The following is a 25,203-nucleotide window of genomic DNA, read 5'->3' on the forward strand; positions in this document are numbered from 1 at the left end:
TTCATTGTTGTTGCAGCACCGCTATGGGTAGGCAACGCATAGTTCGGGCTCCAGAGGAGCAGCGTGATGCCAAAATTACTACTACCATTACTATAAGTTACCATTACTACCATTACTCTAAGGCAATAAACCATGGCATACTCCCCTCAGCAGTTTTAGTGGTCGTTGTCAACAGCTTCGCTGAACATCCACTTTCGTAGGGCCGGGATGGCGAGTCAATATTTTTTTTTATTTCGTAGGTCAAGTACAGAATTCTTAACTATCGTCCTTGGCCTAATAGGACAATTCTCCCCGCGATCTCCAATTAGCCCTCCAACGCACAGCGGCATTACAGTCGCGTTGGAACACATGTGCACGAGCAAAGCGAATTGACGCGATGAGCGTGTCGGTTTTGTGCGCATTCAGAAGACTCGCGGCGACCAAAACGAAGAAATTATTTTTGTACGCATACTTCACTATTAGATACGTATCTTTGCAGTCAACTACAGTTCTAGACAAGAAAATTTAATGGTTGTGGGTGTCGATAAGTGGCCTCTCTCGATTTTTTTCTTACGTTAAGGGGTTTTCGATAACACGCTGCATGCATCGATCGACGACACCAGGAGTCGCGCATGGCGTATACACCTCGTTATACCGAAACTGCGCTTCTTGCCTCAGAGCGCTATAGCGAAGTTGATACGACGTCGTCTCTGAAGTCACTTGCGGCTAGCGCGCAAAATCGTGCGTCTAATGAGATGCCGGCAAATCGTTAATAGCAATCGATGAACGTCCCGTCCACGATCAACAACAGTATAGAGCACTGCGCCCATATTCCTGCATTTGCCGCTGCACGAAATAAGACGCCATCGATTTCTGTCTTCTCTTCCCTCCTTTTCTTTTTCGCCTTCTGCGCGGAGTTGCCACGGCTCTTCTGTCTTATCTATATGCGTGCATATACGCAGGCGTGATAAATTTTAGTCCTTGCCCGCAGCAATAGGTCGCGGGGACTTTGAGAGATACGCTCTGTCCGTTGGCAACGCCGACGTCAGTCTCGGTTCGTTCATTCTAATTTTGCTTCACATATACTCGGCGTGACGCATTTATCACCGCTTCCGAGGAAAAAACAAAAAGCGAAACTTGACCGACGCTGAGATATGCGCATCGCAACGAAGCGATGCTTTTTCGAAGTAAAAAAAAAAAACAAAACACTTCTAATGCATGTATACAGAGAACAAACGCGCAGTATGTAAAAAAATACGAACGCCAAAATAGTCTACAGATCAAAAAGGGGTAAATAAAAGGGAACGTAAAGAAAAGAAAGGTGTGGAAGGAGACTACCAGAAGAAGGTGTATACGGTTCGTACATTCCTACACGTCAGCAGACAGAAACAAAAGCATCGTGCAAAGATGCTGTGGGCGGCTGGGGCTGAACGTATGAGAATCCATATAGTAGCTCTTCATATAGAGAGCTGTCTATACGGGCGTGGCTCCATATATGGGCCCGAACCGCACAGCGCGTTTCAGCCGCTGTATACATATATACACAAATAAAGATGAACGAGCGTCTGTATTCAGGTGTTCCTCATACGCTACGCCGATACGCGCGGTGCGGTTCAAAGGACGAATATAGAAGCTGAGAACCGGCCGATAGCTCCTGGTTCGAAGGAAACCAGGATATACGCGTTTCCCACTGGCGCACAACAGCACGCGTTTCAGCGACGCCGCTTTCGTCATTTCCGGCGCGGCGGCAGCAGATGTGTTTCAATATGAACTGCATATGGCAGTGGTTGGGATGATGCATCCAATAGATATATATGCGAGTGAAGATATACGTGGTGCCCCTGAATAAGCTGTGTGTGTGTGTGTGTGTGTGTGTGTGTGTGTGTGTGTGTGTGTGTGTGTGTGTGTGTGTGTGTGTGTGTGTGTGTGTGTGTGTGTGTGTGTGTGTGTGTGTGTGTGTGTGTGTGTGTGTGTGTGTGTGTGTGTGTGTGTGTGTGTGTGTGTGTGTGTGCGTGCGTGCGCGCGCTCAAAATTGCGGGACGCGTTGCGGCGACGCAGATGCAAGTTTTGCAATCGTCTGTACTGCGCATGTGCGGGCAGCCACCCGCACGACCGCCCGCAGTGTCGCACACCGCCACTGACCGAGACATTGAAGCATTGGGGAGATTACACCACGGTGGAGACCGAGATCCCGAGCGCTGTGTCATCGTCACGTTTCGAAATACGCTAGACAGCGGGCCTGGCGCATTCAGACTTCGCGAGAGGGTATACACACGCCAGGGCCGGAACCAGTGTATCACTCCGCCTTCGCGAACAGACCTCTTCACGCCTTACGCTCGTCCTGCACGCTTCCGAAAAAGATTGTCCTTATCTCACTGTACCTTTGCGATTCCGAAATGACATAGTCTGTATATCACATATAGCGAGAACAGTCCTGACGTAAAAAAAAAAAAAAGTCCTAAAAGTCCTGACGTAAGCGCTGTAACAGCGCCGCCGCGCGGTGCGACGCTCTATTTTGCGGCGCGTGCAGTCAAGAAGTAAGCCTCTCCACGCTCCGATTTCACAGAAAGGCTTGAAAAACAACAAAAAGCGAATGACCCTGTCATAAAACCACAGAACGGGCACGCAAGTACGCGACGAGATTGCGGCCAGCACTTCTGCAGTCTATAACGCTTTCGCCTGGCACAGGTTGTTACACATACTATTTGCTTACTTCTCGGGACCACGACGACAACGATAACGAAATGTTCGCGCGCACACACACACGCACGCACGCACACACACGCACACACACACACACACACACACACACACACACGGGGGGGGGGGTAAACAAACTCGGTGGCAACGCGGCGCTCCCCCTATACGCGGCAAAGTGCAACGCCAAGTGCGAATGCGCAAGCACTCACGCACAGACCCCTTTTTCTTCCCGAACCGTGTGCAAAAGCGAGCCAGCGAAACACCCGCAGCCGAGGATCCTGCCTATCTGATCTACATACTGGCGACCGCGGAAACAAGGCGACGCCGCAGACACACACACATACACACACACACAACACAAAAGGACACACTGAGAAAGAGGAGCGTGTCGCAATGCCGGCATTCTCGATATCGCACTCCTTTATATACCGCTCGCACTTGGCGGCCTCGACGGCGAGTGCGGTGCTGTGAGGTGCGCCCCGTGATATAAGGTATCCATCCGCCAACCGCCGTCTGGTCGCCGCGCGGTCTCGTATTCCGATCACGTCGCGCCCATTTCCGTAGAAACGAGCCTCGCATCATCATCATGCATACACCGCGCCACTCCTATAGTTCTTTATCTCGCTGAATCCGTGCAGCGACGCGAAAGGCTTGGAGACAGGCGGGGGACAGGCGCGTGGTTGAACTGTCGTGCGCGTGAGAAAGTAGCGCCGAGTGTAGACGGCGCTACTTATACGTGCGCTACGTGGGTAGCGCACGTATTGTGTTGCCCGGATGAAACTCGAACGTGTCGGCTCAGCGGTTGTCTTGCTCTTTCTTACGGGCAACTAGTCGCCAATCCGATTCCGGACCCCGAAAGTCATTTGTCGTTTGCAACGAGACAGGGGACACAAAAAAATAATAATAATAAAAAGGAAAGAAAATGTGCTTATGCTCCGCGGCGATCTCTTCATGTAAACCGAGGTGGTCGAAATTAATCCGCATCCTTCCGTTGTCAGGCGTCACCTTTGGTGCAAAACACACAGATGCCAGAACTAATAGAAACCGTTGAGATGGCAAATTTCATCGGTCCGGGATGGGGAAATGGGGCCCACGTTCGCATGGCATGGATTACCGTGTAGAGCGGCAACATATAGCGGCTTGCGTACCGTCTACCGGCTGTGTTAAGTAGCTCCGCGTGCGAGAACAAGGCGTTGATTCTGTCAATTCGCCGCAAAATTGCGACGCCGTTCCGCCGCAGGACCCTTCGGATTCACACGGGCGGCAAACACGTTGTCGCGGAGCGGCAGGAAGCTGCGTCGATGCGCAAACAGCACATTACGCCGAAAGCAATGAATGAGAGCCACAATGCACTTTTTTTAAGTTGCCGTCTGCTCAGCGTCGCGGAGATACGACGGACCGGTCTCGGACAGCAGACGAACTAACTTGGCCGCCGGAGGAGTGCGATAATATACACGATCGCTCATGGCCACGTGGCCGACGTGAGCTGTAGCCTTCACAATACTGCAGCGTTTTACGAAGACAGTGTTACGTAAAGAAAGCCCCCCCCCCCCCCCCTCCCTCCTCGTCTTGCCTTATTCTTCTCTTGCCTGCCGTTTCCGCCGCTCTATTTCATATTGTTTCCACGCATCCTTTCACGTCTACGTGAGGTCCCTCGTTCCGTGGCTGCGCGCTTACGGTTGGCTGCCTTTGATGCTCCCCGATACCGCGACGGCCCGCCGAGAGTGCATTTTCGCCCCCCTCCGGAAAGTACCCGTGGTGGGCGGTGTGCATTACTTCCACCGCAGTTCAGCTCCTTGTTTTACGGCTAGGCGGCTGGACCATTTTTCTTGCTTATGTGCGGCAATTTCGAGTCGTCGAAACAGGAGTGCGACGGCTATATACGGGGACGGTGAATACGGGCATCTTCCAATGATTGCCAGCTTATGGACTTTCAGAATGTGCTTCTACAAAGCGAAGAAGTAAAAAAAAAAAAGAAAGGAATATTCTGCGATCGCGTTATATAGTGGGCGCGCTATCGTTTATATTCTGCGGGAGAAGGGCAACGCGTCAGCAGCGGCTGTTGCTGCATCTTTCGTTTCACCAGAATTAATAGCACGTGCTAAGGAGTAGAGATGATTGGTAATAAGCTTTCGTGCATGTTTCGGGCTCAAAATTTAAACGAGCTGTACCTGTTATTGTAAAGATAATAAGAGGGGGGGGGGGGGGGGTAATGATGCAACGGATAAATTGACTCAATCTTAAAGATGGGAAAAGCATGGGCTATTCCCAAGTAGCTCTCCTATCTTGGTTCGCGGTAGATGTGGCGCTTTCTTCTTACGCTATATATCAATACACGTACACATCGTTGCTCATATAGCTTAACTAAATATTCTTATGTCCCATAAGCGTCCCATAAGCGGCTAAGACTGTCTGCCGGCTGTTTGGACAGCTGAGAGGAGCGGCTAGCTGTCCGTCCGTGGACCATGCCCTTGGTCTCCGCGTCGTCCTCCGAAAACCTTGCGTCACCGTCTTATATATACGAGCGCTGTGGACCCTGCGGGGGCGTTTGTCTCGCTAAACCTCGCGTCAGAGCGCGCGCGCGAGAGAGAGAGAGATAGGAGGCTGCGCTGCGTTGTTGCACCACGCCGAGATCGAATTGGACGGATTACAGCCGGAGTTGACCCGTGCTCTCGAGTGTTCCGAGCCTCGGAAAGCCGGCGCGGATTAAAGAGGAAAAATATCGGTGACGAAGGGCCTCCTCGGACTTCGCCGGAAGCGCGGGGCAAAACCGCGCGTCGGCCGCTGATCCCTTCGGCTTTGCGAGCAGGGTGTGTACGCGACGACTCCCTATAGTTGTGTGCAGTGGCGTAACCGGCTGCAGCCACGTTCCGTCCCATCGATCGAGCCGGTCGTGCAGTCGGTCGACAGAACAATCGCAATCCAACGCTCCCGTAAACAAACTGTCACACGTACGTGTAGCATTTATAGTTTTCCAGAACCTCGCCTCTAACATCTAACTACGACGAAACATCTAATTACGACGTTTTGATGCAAAATGGTGAAATGCCTTCATAGTAAAATATTTTTGCGCGCACAATTGACAAGGACACAGTGAAGGGACACAGGGAATTGCGCGCGCAAGAATATTTTGCTATGAATTCATACCAACTCGTCCAACTATCAGTCCTGCTGCTGTGAAATGGCTCATTGAGCGAAAAAGCCGGCGTCGATCTGTCGTCTGGAGCAGCGAAACGGCATGCGCATTCCCTTTGATTGCGACGCCACGGCACTAGCGCGCCTCAACGGAGCAGAGTGGGCGAAAGGGAACACCTGCTGCCGCACTAGCGAGCCAGGTGTGGCGTGAGTGGAGTCAAGTGCTGCTTTCGCGTGTGTTATAATTGCGCCTCGGTAAGGCCGAATCAAAACGCGCCAAGAGTCTTCAAGCGCTCGCTTGCTTGCGAGGAGTTCTTAAGAGGAAGCTTTAGCTCGGGTGCTCCTATCTAAATACATGTAAAAGGAGAATTCGTTTTTCTCGGCAACCACTGCACCAAATTTGACTAGGTTTGCTGCATTTAAAAGAAAACTTAAAATCTAGTGACTGTTGGTTTCGAATTTTTGAGTTAGGCCGTCAATATTTTATAAACAGTTGACAAAAATTGCAAATTTTCAGAAAACGAAACTATCAAGTTGACAATTCTGTAACTCAACAAGAAAAAATGATATCGCAATTCTGTGAATTGTATCTGATAGCACAACTAAAGCGGACAAAATTGATATGTTACACATGAACCTCAAAAAATGTAATAATATGTAGTTACAACTGTTGCAGAACCCTCGTAAACAATGTAACAAATTCACGTAAGATGTAAAATTACATATAATATTTGTCCGCTTTGAATGATCTAATGGATGCCGTTTACAGAACCGCGATATCTGTTCTTGATGCAGAGCTATTAGATTGTAAACGTCATGCTTCTATTTTTTTCAAACTTCTGAATTTTTGAAAATCTTTCTAACAAAATCCAAGCCCTTAATCAAAATTCTGCTTCCAACAGTCACTAGAATTTATCTTACTCTCTCAAATGCAACAAATCTCATCAAAATCGGTCCAGGGGTTATCTCAGAAAAACGTTTTTGCGTTTTTACATGTATTTGAATAGGCCGCGTCGGAGTTGGGCCCGAGCTAAAGCTTCCCCTTAACTCGAAGGAGTGAGCAGCGGCGTTGAATTGTACATTAGTTCTTTCGCGTTTACAAGACATAAGTGCCTAGGTGTCCTCGGATTTTAGAGCGCAGCTGTAAAACCGGCGGCGTAACCTGAACTAACGAGCGTAGCGGATGAAAGTGCGAACGCGGAGCGCGCAGCGGGGTATGAAAAAAAGCGGCGAGAGCGAAAAAAGCGCGAGGAGGAGGGTGCAGCGGAAGGATGAGACGGAAAGCAAAGGAGGAGGGTATGGCGAAAGCGTGAAAAGAAAAGCGCCGCGCAAGACGGGCTCTGCGGCGACGGTGGCTACGAGATGGCGCCAGAGTAGCGCGCGCATCGTCTGGGACGTCTGTCTGAGGCGCCTGCTGTGTGAATCGCGCCCACGCGTCACCTACACTGCAAAATAATTTACACCCACAAAAATGAAAAAAGGTGTAAATGTGTCTATAACTCACACCCTTAGGGTGTTATCTATGTAACGTGCACCCTAAGGGTGTCAGTGATACACATTTACACCTTTTTTTCTCTTTTTAGGTCTAAATTATTTTACAGAGTACGCGCTGCTTCTCGTGATCTCCCGATTAGCGAGATAGGTGCGCCACAGTTCGCTCCGTTTGCAGCATGCCGTGCGAAACATCTTGTCCGCGCCAGCCAGTATATCGCGAAATGAAAGTGCGCATAAAGCTGAGCTCAGACTTCGCACTAGGGGAGTATCGTAAGCGTCGGCGAATAATTTTTTTTTTTTCACATATGTCCTGCTGCTGCGGTATCTCGGGTTCAACATGCAAGCTTCAGAAATGGGGATGTTACGCGGGCCGCTATTGGCAGGGCGTATCAAAAAAAAGTAAAACGGTATACTATACATATAATATATAAAGAACTTAAGCCGCGCTTGGGGGTTCAGGACACTAAATACCACCGGTGGGGACGCTGCTTCTAAAATTGTCATTGTTGCTGTTATATTTCTCGAATCGAAGGCTCTCACAGTGTGTACATAAGACGGCTATAATAGTCGCGCAAGTCCGTGCTCTTTTTATTTAAATGCATTCTGTTGTTTTTATTTTATTCTTTTCGCTCTCCTGTTGGCTTTTCTTATAACAGCGTTGATTAGCGTATCGCATCGTTGAAGAGATAGATGAACTGCACGGAACTAAAGAAAAAGGGGGGGGGGGGGGGGGAACACGCATCGTGTGTGACGACATCAGTGGGCTCACACGGCGTGAGAAACTCTTTCTGACGTAGCTGTTACGCGAGCACTCGGTTGTTGTTGCAACATCGGCGCTTCGCTATTATTTTTCATTCGGAACGCTGCAGAGCTGCTTTCGTGGATACGGAGGGAAAGGCGGCCGCGGTCTACTTTGCCAAAGCGGGCGTTTGATGCAGCGCCTGTAGCCTCGTGTTATATATAAACGCTGCAGGACAGCGTGACAGCATTCGCAGCTTCCGTTTGTTTTTTTTTTCAGTTTGCCGCGTGAGCCGCACCCCAAGCGTCATTCCGGACAGAGATTCCGGACAGTAGTGCTAAGTTTATTTAGACTGTCAAAGTATTTCTTTCGGAATTCTATTTGCGTTTATTTGGCGGCAAAAAAATAAAATAAAGAAGAAATGCTGGTCACTAGCGGAGCAAACGTTTGCGTTACGCATTCACTCTCCGCGTAACTTCAGAAAGATGCGCTCCCACGTTAACTCCAGGACCGCTTCGTGCATCTTAGTTTCTATCTCAGAGCCAACTTTGATTTCCATATTCGAACACGCGCAAATCGCAAGAAACACTCGTTGAGGCAGGAAGCTTACGAACCATAACTTGTCACCAAAAACAGATATCTCAGTTCTGTAAACTGCAGCTAAGCATATAAAACGCGCAAATTTGATGCAGGAGTTTACAGCTTACCTAAATTGTTTCATCTTCATTGTTACAATGTATGAATTGTGGCAATGCTTGCGACTGTTTTTCGAGAACTCTCACAAATCACTGTGGTTTATTACAGAGTGACAGCACACAATTTCGTCCGCTTGAGATGACTTAATAAGTGCCGTTTAAAAAAATTGCGATATCGTTCTTTCCTTTGTTGGGTTGTAAACTTGATAGATTAAAATTTTCTTATGTTCGCAATTTTCAAGAAATTTTCTCTAAAGATTGACGGAATGCATTGAAAGTTCTCATGCTATACTGTTACTAGATGTTTAACATCTTCTAAATGCAACACACATAACCAAATTCGGTGCAGTGGCTGGCGAGCAAAACGATTTCTCCGCTCCCATGTTTTTCATAGATACAGCCAGAACTTCCTCTTAATGCGCGGAAAGTAGTACAGTTGTTCCGAGACGAGAGGCGGGCGGGGGAGGCAATCGAGCCGTTGGGTTTGTCGGACGCGACCGTTCGCTTCTCGAACTCGTCGCGGTTCGTGAAGTGGGCGGGTATATATATATATGGATCAGCGGGATAAGCCCGCTGTCCTAACAGCCAGCCCGGGGAGAACTAATCCGATGATTCATCGGCTTGTGATCGCACAACACTCGAGCCACACTCGTGGCGGAGGCGGTTATGTGCGTTCGACGTTCTTCTCTGCGGAACCTGTGTCGACGGAAAGTTAAAAGGAGACAGCGGCAAACCGAGTGAGTGAGTGAGCGAGTGAGAGAGAGAGAGAGAGAGTGTGTGTGTGTGTGTGTGTGTGTGTGTGTGTGTGTGTGTGTGTGTGTGCGAGCGAGCGAGTGAGTTGAGTGTGTGTGCGCGCGAGCGAGTGAGTGAGTGAGAGAGGGAGAGCGAGAGAGAGGGAGAGAGCGAGAGAGAGGAGTGCGCGAGAGAGAGGGGAGAGAGAGAGAGAGAGAGAGAGAGAGAGTGTGTGTGTGTGTGTGTGTGTGTGTGTGTGTGTGTGTGTGTGTGTGTGTGTGTGTGTGTGTGACGGAACGAATGCGTATGGGGAACGTATATGGGCCATCTATACGAGTGGGCTGCTTATCTCAAATGCCGTTCATTAAAATTCGCCGGTGCCGTAAGATCGACGGTCTTGGGGATCGAGATTGTTGATCGATGTCTGTCATATAGGCTGGCGTTGGACTTCGTGGTGTTCCCAAAAATATACTCCAGCGTGAAGGCAGCGCAAATCGTGTCGGGTCTGTGGACACGTGCGGAGTGCGTTAAAAAAATCAAAAGATTAAGAAATTAAAGCTGTGAACGAACCGTTCAAATTGCGCGAACTGGATAGTCCAATAATGTGGAAAGTTGGGCTAGTTGGTGATTAATCATCATACCTTGCTGGTCAAGCAGCACACTGACACGGACACAGTGAAGACACACAAGAAAAGACGACACTCGCTGCTTGTGTGTCTTCACTGTGTCCGTGTCAGTGCGCTGGTTCACCAGCAAGGTATGATGAATAGTCGAAGTCGCACGGATTGACTAAAGCAGGTTGATTACTGCGAATAATTGCTATTGACCGTTGCTGAACGTTTTTTCTTTTCTTCCTTTTGGGAAAACAAACGTTTATTTGAAAACGAGTTGAAGCAGCATGTTTGCAAACTAGTAAACAGATGTGCACTCGTATGCACAGAGTTGCGCAACTATGTACATACTTATGGCATGCCAAGAGACCCAAATACATACCTTAGGGAAATGTGTTCGTTTTACTAAACGAACGTTGATGTAAAGAAAATCAGAATACTAAGCAGAAATATCGCTGCTGTGCACGTTCGGTGAAGGTATTGCCGCTGGCACGATTTGAAAAAAAAAAAGTGGTAGTTTGTATATATTTCATGGTGAACATAGTAATTCGATTATAACAGGCCTCAGGTCAGAACAGAGATATGGCAACTATATCGCTGTTTTAAACAATGTGCCCTCTGGGGACCGATATCCTCAGACAAGTCGTCGACATTTTGAACGTACAACATACGTGGATATGCACAACCTGTGTTCTAAAAAAGAAAAAAAACAAAACAAAGAAAACCGTGTTCTAATGAACAGTCAAACTTCTGCTACCAATATTCACAGTAACACTGAGTGACTCTTCTCACGTTGAGACCTTGATCGGGCTGGCGTAATGGCGGCCTGATGAAGATCGACAGATTATCCAGTAAGCGATACATATATAAACACGACGTAAACGACAATCGATAGAAGGCGCTAGAAATAATGAAGACGACCGACGCCGCCGTCACAGGCCGAAACAACCGAGCATTACCGCAATCCTGTGCGCATGCGCATTCCTCATTCCCTCGCCGCATCAGTAATGATAAGAGCCATTCAAGAAGTCCCACAACCAAAAGACGTGTGTGTGCGTGTGTGTGAAGGGTGGGGGAAGGGGTGAAGTATTGCATTCAAACATACATGACAGAACAGCAGCAAATGATTTATATTAACGAAAAGATCGTGCTCTCCTGGCACGCGCTTTGCATTGGCCGTTTCTTTTTTTATTTCTTTCCTTCCTTATTTTTCTTTTCTCGATGTCACGTATTCATCGCTCCGCAAGATTTCTTTTTTCGCTTAAGCGGGTTCGCGGTACGCCCGTTCCGCATTGAACAAAGATGCATTCTCGAAAATTTAAACGAAATCGAGCCAAGTGCATGGGGGAGGGGGCACCCCCCGAAAACCAGGCGCGGAACGCGATCGAGATATGACGACCGCAAAACGGCTGTGCCGGATGCCTGTACAGCTAGCTATTGCATTCATGCCCGCGGTTGTGCCTCGGTTGTGTCGCGGGGGCGTTTTCATTCTTTCTTTCTTTCTTTTTTTTTCCGCCACACCGCTTATGTGCAGTGCACTGCAAGACGCCATACGCAGCTCTGGAAAACCGCCAGCAAGGCGACTAGCGACGGGAAAAAGGCAAATATCGCTAAGATATCCAAACCCTAGAAACGACAAAACGAAACGAGTGCGCGGGAGAGGAAAAGGAAAAGCGGGCGGCGGCTTTCGAAGCGAGTCCTCCCAGGGCTGCCTCTGCGAGGACACAGAGATGCCTGCGCCTATCGGAGAAACAAATAAAGGAACGACGCCGCCTATCCCCCTTTTTTTTCTCTCTCATTTTTAAAATCAGTTTTAGGTTCTGTGTATGTTTTATGCCGCCCCCCTACCCGCCTCCTCTGCTCCCTACTCTACCCCCCCCCCCTTTTTTTTTTGTCTCGGTCTCTGTGCGGCGAGGCCCTTCCTTCAATCGAGCATTGTTTCCTTTAAGCCGGCGGTTTTCTCGCGAGCAGCTTCCTGATATTCCCCTTCTTCTTTCACCCTTGCCTTTTCGTCTTTTGTGTTCTGCAGCGTTTGCGGAGAGAGAAAGAGAAGCCTTGATAAATGCGGGCTCGACATTCCGAAAGAAACAGAGGCCTCTACATACGATGCGCCATAGCGTAAAGATAAAGAATTAGAAAGAGAAACCCTGAAAAAAGGGAGTCGGGAGAAGAAGAAAAAAAGGAACGGCGACGTTGAGAGCAAAGCGAAAACGCGACGCGAAGCGGGAAGAGTGGAGCGGGAAGAGTGGAGCGGGAAGTGGAACGGAGTGAGGGGCTTTTCCTTTTTGCGGTCATTCTCGACGACACCCTCTCCCCTTCTCAATGCGCGGCGGAACGTACAGAAAGATTACAGGAAGAGCAGACCGACCGCCACGTACACTGACGCCGCCGCCACCACCTTCGCCACCAGCTCTATAACAGATCCACCGCGCTTCTTATACTGTATACAGCTGCTACGTATCGCTACGTACACCGGCAAAGGCAGTCGCTGCAAGAGGGAGATCGCGCGCGCCCCGCTGAGGCTGCATCCGAAATCAATAACAGGCCCGAGACCTGGCTTTCGTTGCTTTATACGCACTGTCAAAGAAGCCGCCGCGGTCGCTATACTGCCCCCCCTCCCCCCTCCTTCCCTCGCCAGCACACACGCGCACGCACACCGGCTCTGTCCCGCTAGGCCCGCCGTCTTCTGCGCACTGCATAGTATACGAAACGGAAACGTTTGTTGACTCTGTTCTCCTCTCTCGCTTTATTTACCGGAGAATGGGGGAGGAGGAGGAAGAAGAAATCTCGTCCCGGCGGCACCGCGAACCGCTTCTTTTGTGTGTCGGCGCGCACAGCGGGGCGTGTGCGTTGTGTGCACGTGTGTCTATTTTCTCTCTCTCTCTCTCTCTCTCTCTCTATGTGTGTGTGTGTGTGTGTGTTTGCGCTGCGCGTTATAACGGACGGCAACAACGACGAGATCTTGTTGGCTCGACGCTCCGAGGGAGTGGGGAGACAAAGAGCCCGGAGAAGTTGGCGGCATCTCGCGCGCCATCTTCTTCTAGTCCTCCTTATTTTATTTCCTTCGCGCGGGCACCGCGAAATGGCTGATCTCGGAGAGGATGGACAACAACAGAGGCAAACGGACTTTCCCTGCAGACACCACGCGGGCTTTCGCCTTCTGTGTCCTTCTCTCCCAAAACCACTCTCCACCTGGGGTTCTGCCCTTCGCCGTTGCGCTCCGAGAGTTCTTGGCGCGGGCCGCGGTCTGAGACCCTCGGAGACAGCTAGAGACGGTGAGCGCGCGCTCACGCTCCGCGGTGACCCCGTTACGGTGTACTCTATAAATCTGGGTTCGATCCAGATGCACCGCGCAACCTCTCTCTCTCCCCCTCTCCTCTCCAGGGTGCGATGCGGACCGTTGGCCAGTCGGTGGCGTGTACGTTTGGAGAGCGATATTTATGTGACGTGGCTCTTAAGGTGCAGCGTTTCAGGTAGCAGAACCACAGCTTCTAGAGGCAGAAATTTAATAACAAAGCCGTCGCGTCCTTCTTTTCTTTTAGCGCAGGTACATTGTAGGTATTCTTCTATAGGACCGACTTTTTTTTAACAAGCGTGATGGATCTTACGCCACATCATCATCATCATCATCAGCCTGGTTACGCCCACTGCAGGGCAAAGGCCTCTCCCATACTTCAACAACCCCGGTCATGTACTAATTGTGGCCATGTCGTCCCTGCAAACTTTTTAATCTCATCCGCCCACCTAACTTTCTGCCGCCCTCTGCTACGCTTCCCTTCCCTTGTAATCCTTACGCCACAGGTAACATACATACCTGAAGCCGGCTAGCAAAATAGCAAAGTTTCAAGAAACTGTGAGACAATATATCTCTCTTCGTCTCTTCCGGTCCCTCAGTTTCGCTTTGGGCAGATTTCGGGGACCATCGGGGCGATGAAATTAATAAAAAAAAAACCGGTGGTGCAAATCCAAGCCCGAGCGCTCCACTACAGCATCCTTCAGGTTCACAGACCACATTAAGGATTTTTAGGAAGTTACAGGAAGCCCTAACAGTTGTATTGAGTTGCGAAATCAAAGTTGTAACTATCAATTTCCTTAAATAGCAAAACGCTCTACTGTGACTTGATACGCTGGCCTGACGGAGTGTATGGAGTGTTTTAGGAGTGTATGCATGCCACCAGCTTAATTGCTATTCGCATGCATGTAAATGAGGGCAATCAGTTGAGAACAACTAGTCATCTGCCGTCTAGTACACGTCGCTGCAAACATCGCACAACGTCATGCCTGTCGTCCTGTAATCGTCGAGCTTAACGTCTCTAAACTGCACAGAAGATCATGCAGAACGCCACAGTGGAGGGATCCGAAATATTTTTGACCACTTGGGATTACCTTACGTACCTCCGAATAAACAGTGCACGTGCGTATGTTTTTTTTTTTCGTATGCCGCCGCCATTGAAAAGTCGGAAATCGAGCCCGCGACCTCGTGCTCATCGGCGCGACGCCGTATAACCACAGAGCTACGGCGGCGAGTTGTCTGTCACGCTTGCCAGGAGCAACTCAGATTGCTGCGTACATGATTCACGCGCTCGATTTGCATAGGCGCCACGCTCACATATACACGGCGCGGCGCGCGCATATATATATATATATATATATATATATATATATATATATATATATATATATATATATATATATATATATATATATATATATAAATATAAGCACGTGATCCGGCGGCGATTCGACGCGTTCGGTGCGCGCGTCACCTTGAAACGGCGACCTCAGTGGCGTCACACGCGGCTGCATCGGCATCAGCGTCGTCTCAGGCCGCCGCGATCCTCTTGCAACCACATGCGCGCGCGTGCATGTGTTTGTGTGTGCATGCATCTCTCCTGAGGCGCCGGAACGGCTTCCGCCGGCGTCTGGCTCGGCAACGTGTTTACAGGACCGCACTGCGGAGTCTCGTAATCGGAGCTCCTCAGGACGTCTCCTCGGCTGGCTCGGACGAGATAGCTGTGATTGAGGTTCCTCCGACGGGAGCCCCTCCCCCCCTTCTCACAATCACACAATGCGCACCGATTCGCCAACACTGGGAGAGTCCTTCCTCCCCCGATCCTTCCAGACACGCACGCATTCGCACAACTTCATGGCGCCGCCACGTTATCGTCTGTTCCAGTCGGACGCAAGCCACCCTATACACCCATATTCCAGACAAACCGCCATGACACGCGGTATCGTCTGTTCCACTCAGGTTGAGTATGACTAGGTTGCGGTGTGGAGCGGGGGATAGGGAGCGCCCCAAGGCACCCTAGATCGCCTCACCTAGCAACAAAGCATGCGAAATACTGACGCGCTGAGTCGACAGAGATATGCGAGAGGGTGTTGCGATATCGTGTACACGCAATCGTATTAACCGGGACGCCAAAGGGGGCACTTCACTGTGTGTGTGTGTGTGTGTGTGTGTGTGTGTGTGTGTGTGTGTGTGTGTGTGTGTGTGTGTGTGTGTGTGTGTGTGTGTGTGTGTGTGTGTGTGTGTGTGTAGGTGCAAAGTAGGCTGTTTACCCCCTACTTTTGCTCCGTTGCAGTCAATTCATTATACCGCTCTCATAACTAACATAAACTCGTCGTGGTAACTTTTGTCGACCCGTTGCAGTGGTTACGACGTTCCGCTGCCGAGCACGCCACGTCGAAGGTTCGATTCCCGGCAGTGACCACCGCATTTCCATGAAGGCGTCTGCCATAATTAACCGTCGTGTTGCTTCGTGACGTCAAACCCACTGAACCAATCTATCAACTTTCGTCGACCTTGCTCGCAGGAAGACGTGTGTGCATGCGCGAAGCTGCTCGAAATTCCGGAAAAGGCCATGATGTTCCTTCGTTCTTCCGCAATGCAATCCTTTTCTTGCTGAACGAATGCGGGAAACTTAAAAAGATAGTAATTAAGCATATACTGGCATATGTGTTTTAGTCTTTCGAGTTTTACGCTTACAAATTAAGCCCGAATCGCCCCACCTAATTTCAAGCGCGCTTTCTGCTAAGCAAGGCTGAATTTAATGCAGTGAGTGTGATGTTGAAGAACGTTCCTCGAGCTAGCGTCTGAGCGCAAAGGCCCAATACGGCCCGACTTCTGCAGCGGTCTGCAGTAAACCGGCCTGCGCATTACTGACAAAGCTTTGAAACATTAACAAACGCGGGCTGTGACAAGCAAACATCGAATGCTTTGGAAGTAATACGCATTAAACTAGCACAATTCAAGGCACCCCCAAAGGAAATCCGCGGAACCCTCCGCAGGAGAAAGAAGGCGCTTACACGGCGTGTTCGGGTTAAGTATGACGGTGACTGTGCGTTTAACTTGACGCGAACGCTGTGAGCAATCGATTCGCGAGCAGCGGCAATCTGTGCAGTTCGTCGTCGTGAGGAACATATCAACTGCGTACGCCCGAAAAAAAAAAAACGAACAAATTTCGGCTGCTGTATACGTGGTAGACTTGTGCTGCAACGCACGCACTAATGGAAAGATCGTCAGAGAAACTCCGCTGTTGTTGCCCCCTCATTTTTCTATCTATTTTTTTACTTCTCCCTCCTCTTCTTCTCCCATTCTGTCGCTCGTGCCTCGTTTCTCGCCTTACGACGCGATTTTGTTGCGATTTGGCGACGACCTCTCTTCGGTCGGCGAAACACTGCCTTGTTTGTTTTCCTCCCGCGTTCGCTTATTTTGACGGGCGGGTGCCCCGGTTCCATCGACGGGAAACTGATTTCGCTGCAAGCTGTTGCGGAGAAACGATGCTGCCTGTTGTGTTTGTGTGCGTTGGCGGCTGAAAAAGGGGTGAGAGGTCAAAGGTTTCGCTCGTTCTTTCTTTTTTTTTTTCTTGTTCTTGTATTCCCTTCGCGTGCTCGGGAAACAAAACCTCGTCGAGCAAAAATCTAGTTCCGGGCGAAGGCGCACCACCAGATATGTGCGCGCGTGCTTGCTGGGTATACCTCCTTTACTTGAGGCAAGGTCAGGATGCCGAAAAAAACAAAAAATGGAAGACGATGTGTAAGACTAAACAAAGCAGACGGCAAGTAAGGCCCAAGAAGCAGAAGGCAAGTAAGGCCCAAGAAACAGAAGGCAAGTAAGGCCTAAGAAGCAGAAGACAAGTATAAGGCCCATAAAGCAGAATACAAATATAAGGCCCACAAAGCAGACGATAATAAACGAGCCCGAAGCAGAGTAATGGTCGTACAGACGAACCACGCCACAAGGGCAGCAGTACGTGCTGTGCCACCGTCTTGTCTTTTTTGGTTGTTGATCTCAACAATTGCGATCGTGCAGGCGCCGTTCATTGTTTCGTTTCTTAAACCCTTGCGTGTCGTCGAACGCGCTGGGATCGACTCGTGCTTGTGTTTTAGCCCGAGTAGATAGCGGTAAACAAGGCAAATGAAAAAAGAAACAAGTCTGTGAGCATGCAGTAACGCGAAAGGAAAAGGCCGAGGCGTAGCAGTGAAGATATCGAACTAAAATTTTCACCGTGGTTCTCTAGCACTTTTCATCGTTCCGTTCCCTGTTGAGCTATATATAGCCGTTACTGCTATACGTCTACGTATGGCGCATTACCGCGGCTCACCAGATCAATCAAGATGATTGGTTCGTTCGGCGTCGTCGTAGTGCCGGATCTTTTGATGACGTTGCACTTTTTTTTTTCTTTCGCCACAGCCGCGCCGCGATTTCTCCGCGGAGAAAAAAGAAAAAAAAAGAGAAAAGCTGTTGGCGGAAGCGTTCGTCGATGGATCTTTTAATAACAACGTTGTAAGTCACGGAAAGTGCCGAAATCAGGTCTTCTAAATTCTTCATAGGCCGTACTTCGCGGTTTAGGTTGAGTTTCAGAAAGCCAGGCGAAGTTATTTCTAACTTACAAACTGGGATACATAGCGCAAGAAAGACACAGGGAAAAGCAGGAACACGGGACGAGCGCTCAGTTAGCGCTCGTTCCGTGTTCCTGCTTGTCCCTGTGTCTTGCGCTATTTATCCCAGTTTGTACGTATCCCACCAACCCGCCCAAACTTCTTCCCTCTTATTTTTAACTATTGGCGTTTTTGGAGCAGGTCTTTTTGCCAAAAAGCCTGTAATGTTGCCTAGATTTTTTTAGTTTAGTTTCTTCTTGGGTATTTGTATGCATGCTATAGCCATGGGAGTGTCAGCCAGAGTCAGTCATAACCGTGTTCGCCGCCACGGTCGTGAGTGGCGTTGTCTGACACTAACACGATTCGCAAATACGGCAAGAAATGAGTGCCTTGTCACTTGAGGCCCGAGCTCGCTGCGTGAGCAAAAAACAAATAAAAAAGAAAGCTTTTAAAATACATGTTGGTGCAAATATTCGCAAGGATGAGGCGCATATAGAGTTATGGCATGGGCGTACTGGTCTTTTGGATAGGGTATATGGTTTAGATTTTTATGTACCCGCCGTGGTTGCTCAGTGGCTATGGTGTTGGGCTACTAAGAACGAGGTCGCGGGATCGAATCCCAGGCACGGCGGCCGCATTTTTATGGAGGCGAAATGCGAAAACACCCGTGGTACTTAGATTTAGGTGCAGGTTAAAGAACTCCAAGTGGTCGAAATTTCCGGTGTCCCCGCTACGGCGTGCCTCATAATCAGAAAGTGGTTTTGGCACGTAAAACCCTGCAATTCAGTTTATTTTGTTTAGGTTTTCATGCATAACTTAAGCGGAACTCCAGCGGTAAAATGTCTCTTCACACGATGAATGCCGGCAGGGGAGTGACGTGATAACGACCGAGGTCCGACATCGCGCATCGCATAATCTTGTCCTCACGATACGTAAGTAGAGCCCCGAAGCGCCGTGGGAAACTGACAGCGGATGCGCACGCCTTGCGTCTTATACTTAGCACAGCATCGTGAGCCGCCATCGCGAAACGGAACGCCTGCGGTTCTTTTCTTTTTTTTTTTTTTCTTTTTGCAGCACCGAAAACATTCCTCTTCCGAACGCTTCAGAGCCACGTACTACATGTTCCCATTTGAAGCATCTTGTTGTCCATGCGCTGCGGTTCACCAACTGATATATATACGTTCGACTTTTTTCTGCCTCGAGACAAAAAATAGATAAGCGCCCGTTCCTCCGTTGAGCGTCGGCGTCCCTCGGTGTAACCGAGCGAACGAACACAGCGAAGGATGAAAGAGCGAGCACGGAGCGCAGCGGTGGATGAAAGACGGCGATAGCGAAGAGAGCGCGAGGAGGAAAGCGGGGGAGGAGGGTATGACGAAAGCGCGACAAAAAAAAGCGTAGTGCCGCGCAAGACGGGCTCTGCGGCGACGACCGCTACGAGATGGCGCCAGAGTAGCGCGCCGTCGTCTGTTCACCGATTACGTCGTCGAGAGGGCATGCTGCGAGCGCGTCAACCGATGCCATATATGGAAGCAAAGCGCTGCATGAGCGGAGGTCTTCCTGCGGCGGCTGCTGTCAATCGCGCCCACGCTTCAACCACGCGCTGCCTCTGGTGATCTGCCGATTAGCGAGGCAGTCGCGCCGCACCTTCGCTCCGTTTGCAACGCGCCGCACGAGACAGGTCGTTCGCGCCAGCCGGTATATCACGAAATGAAAATACGTGTAGGGCTGCGTTCATCGTTCGCATTAGGGAGTGTCGTAATCTTCGGTGAACTTATTACGTCGACAATCGAGACAACATCTGTAGATGTTTTATTATAAAGCCTCGCGCTATCTTTCTTGTCGACCTTTGTCTGTCGATATGCTGGCTCCAACGGGCGACCGCTGACCAGAGGAAATCGTCTAACAAATTTCAGGTATACGTATAGTCTGTATACCTTTATAGCCAGGGTAAGTTCGTAAAATCAAGCGATGTGTTTCTAGTCCAAGGTATGTTTCCCTTTGTGCGGTTCATAAACAACCAAACATTTTAAGACAGTTGTAAACTTCGAAGTATGGCATCTAAGTTTTCGTGAGGGTGCACTTAGGCCTTAGCTATTGTATATAGACCAGAGCCTGTACATAGTCATCAAAATATAGGGAAGTTGTTCGGAAGTTTATGAATCACACATATACAGGGGAAAAAATACACACGCATGGCCAACGACTTGTATCGATGGTCTCTATTGCTGCTGCGTAAGTTCTTGATAGGGGGATGTATTCCTTCACGGCTTCTTCATGAGCCCTCCTAGCAGCGTCACACACACACACAAATCCTATCGACCGGAAGTCTATGCGGCGCACCAGCAGATGAAAAGAAAATGCCCATGTTAGCGACTTTATCCTGTGCATAACCTCTCATTTATACAGCCAGAAGGTCAAGTCTATGGAAAGGCAGATCGGTCAGCCGACAACAAAGCTGAAGATACTCTGTAGACCGCTAATGTTCGCTTCTGCAAGGCCTTGCAAACTGCGAGCTCCGGCTGGTCGATTGACTCGTTCGACTTTTCGGCCGCACTCTCTCGCGCCGTACTATAACGGCCGCGAGTCGCTCGCCCGTTCGGCGGCGCTGCTGCTGCTTTATCGGCCCAGCGACGCTAGTTTCGGAAGAGAGCCGTTAGTCGCCGAGGCGCCTATCGGGGGAGGCGGCCGCATATGCATAAATGCATGCGGGGGGCACCACCGTCTTCTCCGCAGAGTGCTCTCCGCAAATGAGAGCGCCTGCCTCTGTGCCGACCCGTTCGGCGGCCGGCCGGACACGACGCTAATTATAGGGCCCGCGCGACGCGAAGCTGCACGCGGGCCGCGTCGCCCGCAAATGGGTGCAGCAGTGCGGAAGCTACGGAGGACATCGGCCAATCAGCAGAGCGAGTGAATACTTACGCACGTAACTTTACGTAATATTGTTTTGCCGTTATGTAGGAAGCCTACAGTAGAGAGAGTGAGCGAGAGAAATAAGAAAATAGGAAGGTCAGCAATATGATCGTCCGGTTTGCTACCCTACACGGAAAGGGGGGGGGGGGGCGTAAGTAATGGAATAGGGGATGCAAAGGGGGCGAAGATGAATACGGCGGGCACACGGCAATACGTACGGTAAGCAGGCATCGATCAATTGTGTGCAGCCATTATCTAAAGTGCACTGGCCATAGCACGTTTATAGAAAATACCTTAATCGTTCCCTGTATGCAAAGATGAGAATTGACAAGTGGAGTGGGGCGTTTCTGTGGCGAAGTTTGGACCGCATTTGTCAATTTTAGGCTGTGTAAATAAACTTAAAAAAAAAATCTGCTTTTCCCCGGAGCTTGTACACTTTTGACCAGGGGAGCACATTCCTTTGCGATATAAATGCAGACATTCTACAAGTTGTGCTGCAGACAGCTTTACCTTGTCTTATTGTCCTTGTCCCCAATTGTTCTTTGTTTTTTTACCTATCCAAAGTCTGCAGTGCCCACAGATGAGTCGTTAACAAGTATTTCATCATAAAACTGCCACGTTTGGGAACATGGGAAGGAATTAGATGACGCAGCGCACTCACAAGGAACACCTTCCTAAACAGGCTTTCCACATATATATATATATATATATGGTCAGTGTAGATGCTGGCACCCGATACACTGTAGAAATACACTTCTAAGTTCTATAACATTGCTTTTAGACAGTTTATAGCGAGTGCACCTGTGTTCAACATCCTGCGACTTAGGCCGGAACAAGCTAGCCGTGAGGTCCAGGTGTTTCCTTTGCAAAATACCTGATGACAAGCAGATGAACATAATTAATGTTGCTGATTTCTTGTCAGTGCTCTCCCTTGATTTATTAATCGATGTCCCACTACCGCGATGTCATATGTTCCAGCATCTTCCATTGCAAAATTTCACTCTAGCCATATACAAAACCTAAACAGGTTTCTTTTTTTTTCTCTGATATTGATGGACTCGTGGACTTTGTTGAATAGTTCTAACAGCCTATCTAAAGAAGCCCACTGCAAAATTTATGCACCATAGATGGACCAGTGTACATAGGCTCGTAAATACGTTTGCCAGTCAAGTCTCTCGATTCCGTCCAGGCAAAAGGACATAGTGAGAGCAAAATCAGCCAAATAAATATGTATGTATAGTCCATATAATAATGGAACCCACGTCCAATCAGCATGCGGTAGTCCCAAAAGAACAGCAAGGAGACGGCGGCACAGGACACGCTTTCCGACGAAGTCAGATATTTTGCCAAGGCCGAACATACACCCCAACTCCTTACAACAAGAGATCAAGGCTGGTAAAATTCATAGTGCGGCGCATGGTTTTGTAAAGATAGGCTCTCTATAGACGAGCAGAAAACCTAGCTTGTTGAGAACAAGGACAAGTGAAGAAGAAACGGGATGCCACCTGCTGCTGTGTCCTGTCACTTCGTTTGTCTCGCACTCTGTACTCGTATGGATTCACCAGGCAGCCCAAGTAGCTTAGCTGTCTATAGAAATCTAACAAACTAGTTGTAGAGACACCTTGCGTAGGACAGATAACTGGTAGACTATTGAGAAATGCGGGTGCCAAGGGAAGGGAGGTGCAGTCAAGGACAGCAGAAAATTACGTGGAACGATGAAATTGGAAAATTTACAAGTGCAAGTTGGAATCAGCTATTGCAAGACAGGTAATTGGAGGTCACTGGGAGAGGTCTTCATCCTGGGCAGTGGACATAAAGATAGGATGATGATGATGATGATGATGATGATGAAATGTCTACAGATTTTCTTGTAAACTACCAATTATGACAAAAAATTTCCGTAGCGAGCCTTCAGGACTACCTTCTCAAGCTGTCCGGATTTGATAGCCTGCGAGTACCGAAGCGTGCCTGCAAAAGACCGCTCAGCGACACGTATACAACAGGATAGTCTGGTCATGTCCAAGAAAGTGCGTGTGCTACAAGCAAGCCGAAGGCGGTTGCCAGTGCAGTGAGTTCTGCGACAGTTCTCTGGCCTCAGCAAATGTCACGGCACAGTGTTCCTATCTCCAGCGGGCGGGGCTTCCGAGGACACTGCACGGAACTACAGCTCCAAGTGCTCGCGGCTTATGTGGCCCCCACTGCACGCATAGCACTCACCCACCCTGTCAGTCCCGCGGGCCCCAGTTTGTTTGCGAAGCCCGGGAACGCGTCTATTTGGTGGAGCTGTCATAAACAGCGACCCCTCTGCGTCACTCCCCCTTTCTCCAGTGACCCCCTTTATGTGTGTTATCCATCTATGGACGAGCACAAAAACCTACAGCTATAAAAAGAGTGGGGTAAAAAGCAACCTTGCATGCAGACTTTCATCTGTGTTCTGTCCAGTGCACTTCTTTGCCTGTACGCACCCTTGGGTTTTCGAATGCCCTTGCTACCGCATCCATATGCATCTTAAGTCTCTGGGAAACTTGCAATTGGGCCGGGGATCCTAGGTGCGCCACTGGTGCGGGAAAGCTATAGGGTATGAGGTACGAGGATCGATTCCCGACTTGGGCATGTGCGTTCCAATGGGAAGCGAAGTGGCTAGAATGGCCACGTAGGAATTCGGTGAACGCATGCTGCACACGGTGGCAAAGAACATATTACAAATTGATAGAACTCTGCATAATCCTACTACTACTAATAATGTTAATGTACAAAATTTTGCCTTGAAGTATGCATATCGTTTTGGTGGGTAGGTCCGAGTCAAAAAGGAGATGTTGGTCCGGACCCAGCAGTCAACAGTAAAAGGCACAAGTGTAGTTTCAGTAAAATACTATATACAGGTAGTTCGCGCGAATCCGAAAAGTCTAGAAGATATGCAGGGTGTTTCAGTGAACAAGGCTAGAATTTGTAAATTGCAATATGGGCCATAATGTAATTAGTTAAAAACTTGATTAGTGAATTTTGATTAATTAGCCGATTTTCGATCTCAATTTTTTATGCAAGTATTGCCCACCGCTTCGAGTAAACCAGCTCATGAAGTAGAATTGTGATATCTGCCACAGGCAACTTTTAACGATTTTTGAAAGTGTTTGCTGAAACACACTGTATATACATATAAATTTGAAAAGGGTACGACATGTATGTTATTTCGAGTCAAACGAGGAGTGCGCTGATTGTAAAGGTGGTGGTAGGCAAGTACTCATGAGAATAACAGTTCGCAGCTACAAAGGCAAGTTTTTTTTTTCGAAGCTTTCGTTGGTGCTATTTGTGATGCCAACTATGATGATTCGTCACAGCCTCAGAGATCGGGAAGTGCACAGTGCCTACGCATCACCATATCGCAGAGGCCATGATATCGCCATAGCGGTGACAGGTGTCAGCACCGCCACAATGCAGCGAAAGCTGCACTTCCACTTTTTGCTAAATAAGCGGTGTCGCCGCAGGCGACGCTCTCTTCAGCTTTATGTGAACGAAACAGGTCAGTAAAGCTACTCCTCTGCGAAATTTGAGAGGGAATCTGCAAAAGGTTTAGCTGGAAGTGTCACATATGTGTTGCGCTCCTATTTATGTTACACCCAATGCATTATGTTCAACCTGCTAAGCAACAATGGCAGTCATTGGTAAACAAATGGCCGACACTGGCTTGCAGGGAGGCGAGAAGGAGCTGAAGGACATTCAGAAGCATGCCCTGGGCTCGGTATCCCGACACGAGGCTAGCCTGCAAGGAGATACTCTGGTCAATCACCGGGCGGCACACAGCAAGCGCCAGCGGGACCCGCACAGCACTGACATCCATCTCCAGGACCTCGCACACCCCGCCGGACAGCACCACGGTCGGGGCGGTGCAGGAGGACACGCCCAGCCACACCATGGTGCGTATATATCCGTCTTGCCCACATATTGGAGATTTTTTTGGTGTGTCTGGCATTAATGGCAACCGCATGCACGCAATATTCAAGTGACAAGCGATCTGACAGGCAGACCATGTCGCTTCGTGGCTTGGAGCAAACCATACAGACGCGACATCGTGCAAAAAAACGAAGCGACAAATTTACATTGTCGTCCGAATAAATAGTGTCGCAAGCTCTCTCTTCAACAGCGCCCGTCTCCTTGATTGTTTCAAGACTGCCAGCAGCTGCCCTTTGATGTCAGCCAGCAGATTACCATAGAGCGATGTCATTGGCCGATCGATGACCTCAATCAAGAAAGCGTGTTTTGATCAGTGCATTTCTTCCTGCTGTTACTTTGTACAATAGTTGATGTAGTGCACTTCAACAACAAC

The 25,203-nt window shown here is 49.2% G+C and overlaps 2 protein-coding genes across 2 annotated transcripts in view; one reads left to right on the forward strand and one right to left on the reverse strand.

Moving 5' to 3' along the window:
* Positions 1-25,203, reverse strand: part of LOC139049425 (TBC1 domain family member 2B-like) — a 192,085-nt gene that overhangs the window by 124,827 nt on the left and 42,055 nt on the right. The gene's annotated exons all lie outside the window — the stretch shown is intronic.
* LOC139049864 (uncharacterized) overlaps positions 1-25,203 on the forward strand; it is a 147,213-nt gene that overhangs the window by 118,114 nt on the left and 3,896 nt on the right. The window contains exon 3 of the mRNA XM_070525698.1: positions 24,571-24,793. Within this exon, the coding sequence (XP_070381799.1) occupies positions 24,571-24,793 (223 nt within the window). The remainder of the gene's footprint in view (positions 1-24,570; positions 24,794-25,203) is intronic.

The sequence above is a fragment of the Dermacentor albipictus genome, chromosome 9 (genome assembly GCF_038994185.2).
Source record: "Dermacentor albipictus isolate Rhodes 1998 colony chromosome 9, USDA_Dalb.pri_finalv2, whole genome shotgun sequence".
In the NCBI taxonomy this organism is placed as follows: Eukaryota; Metazoa; Arthropoda; class Arachnida; order Ixodida; family Ixodidae; genus Dermacentor; species Dermacentor albipictus.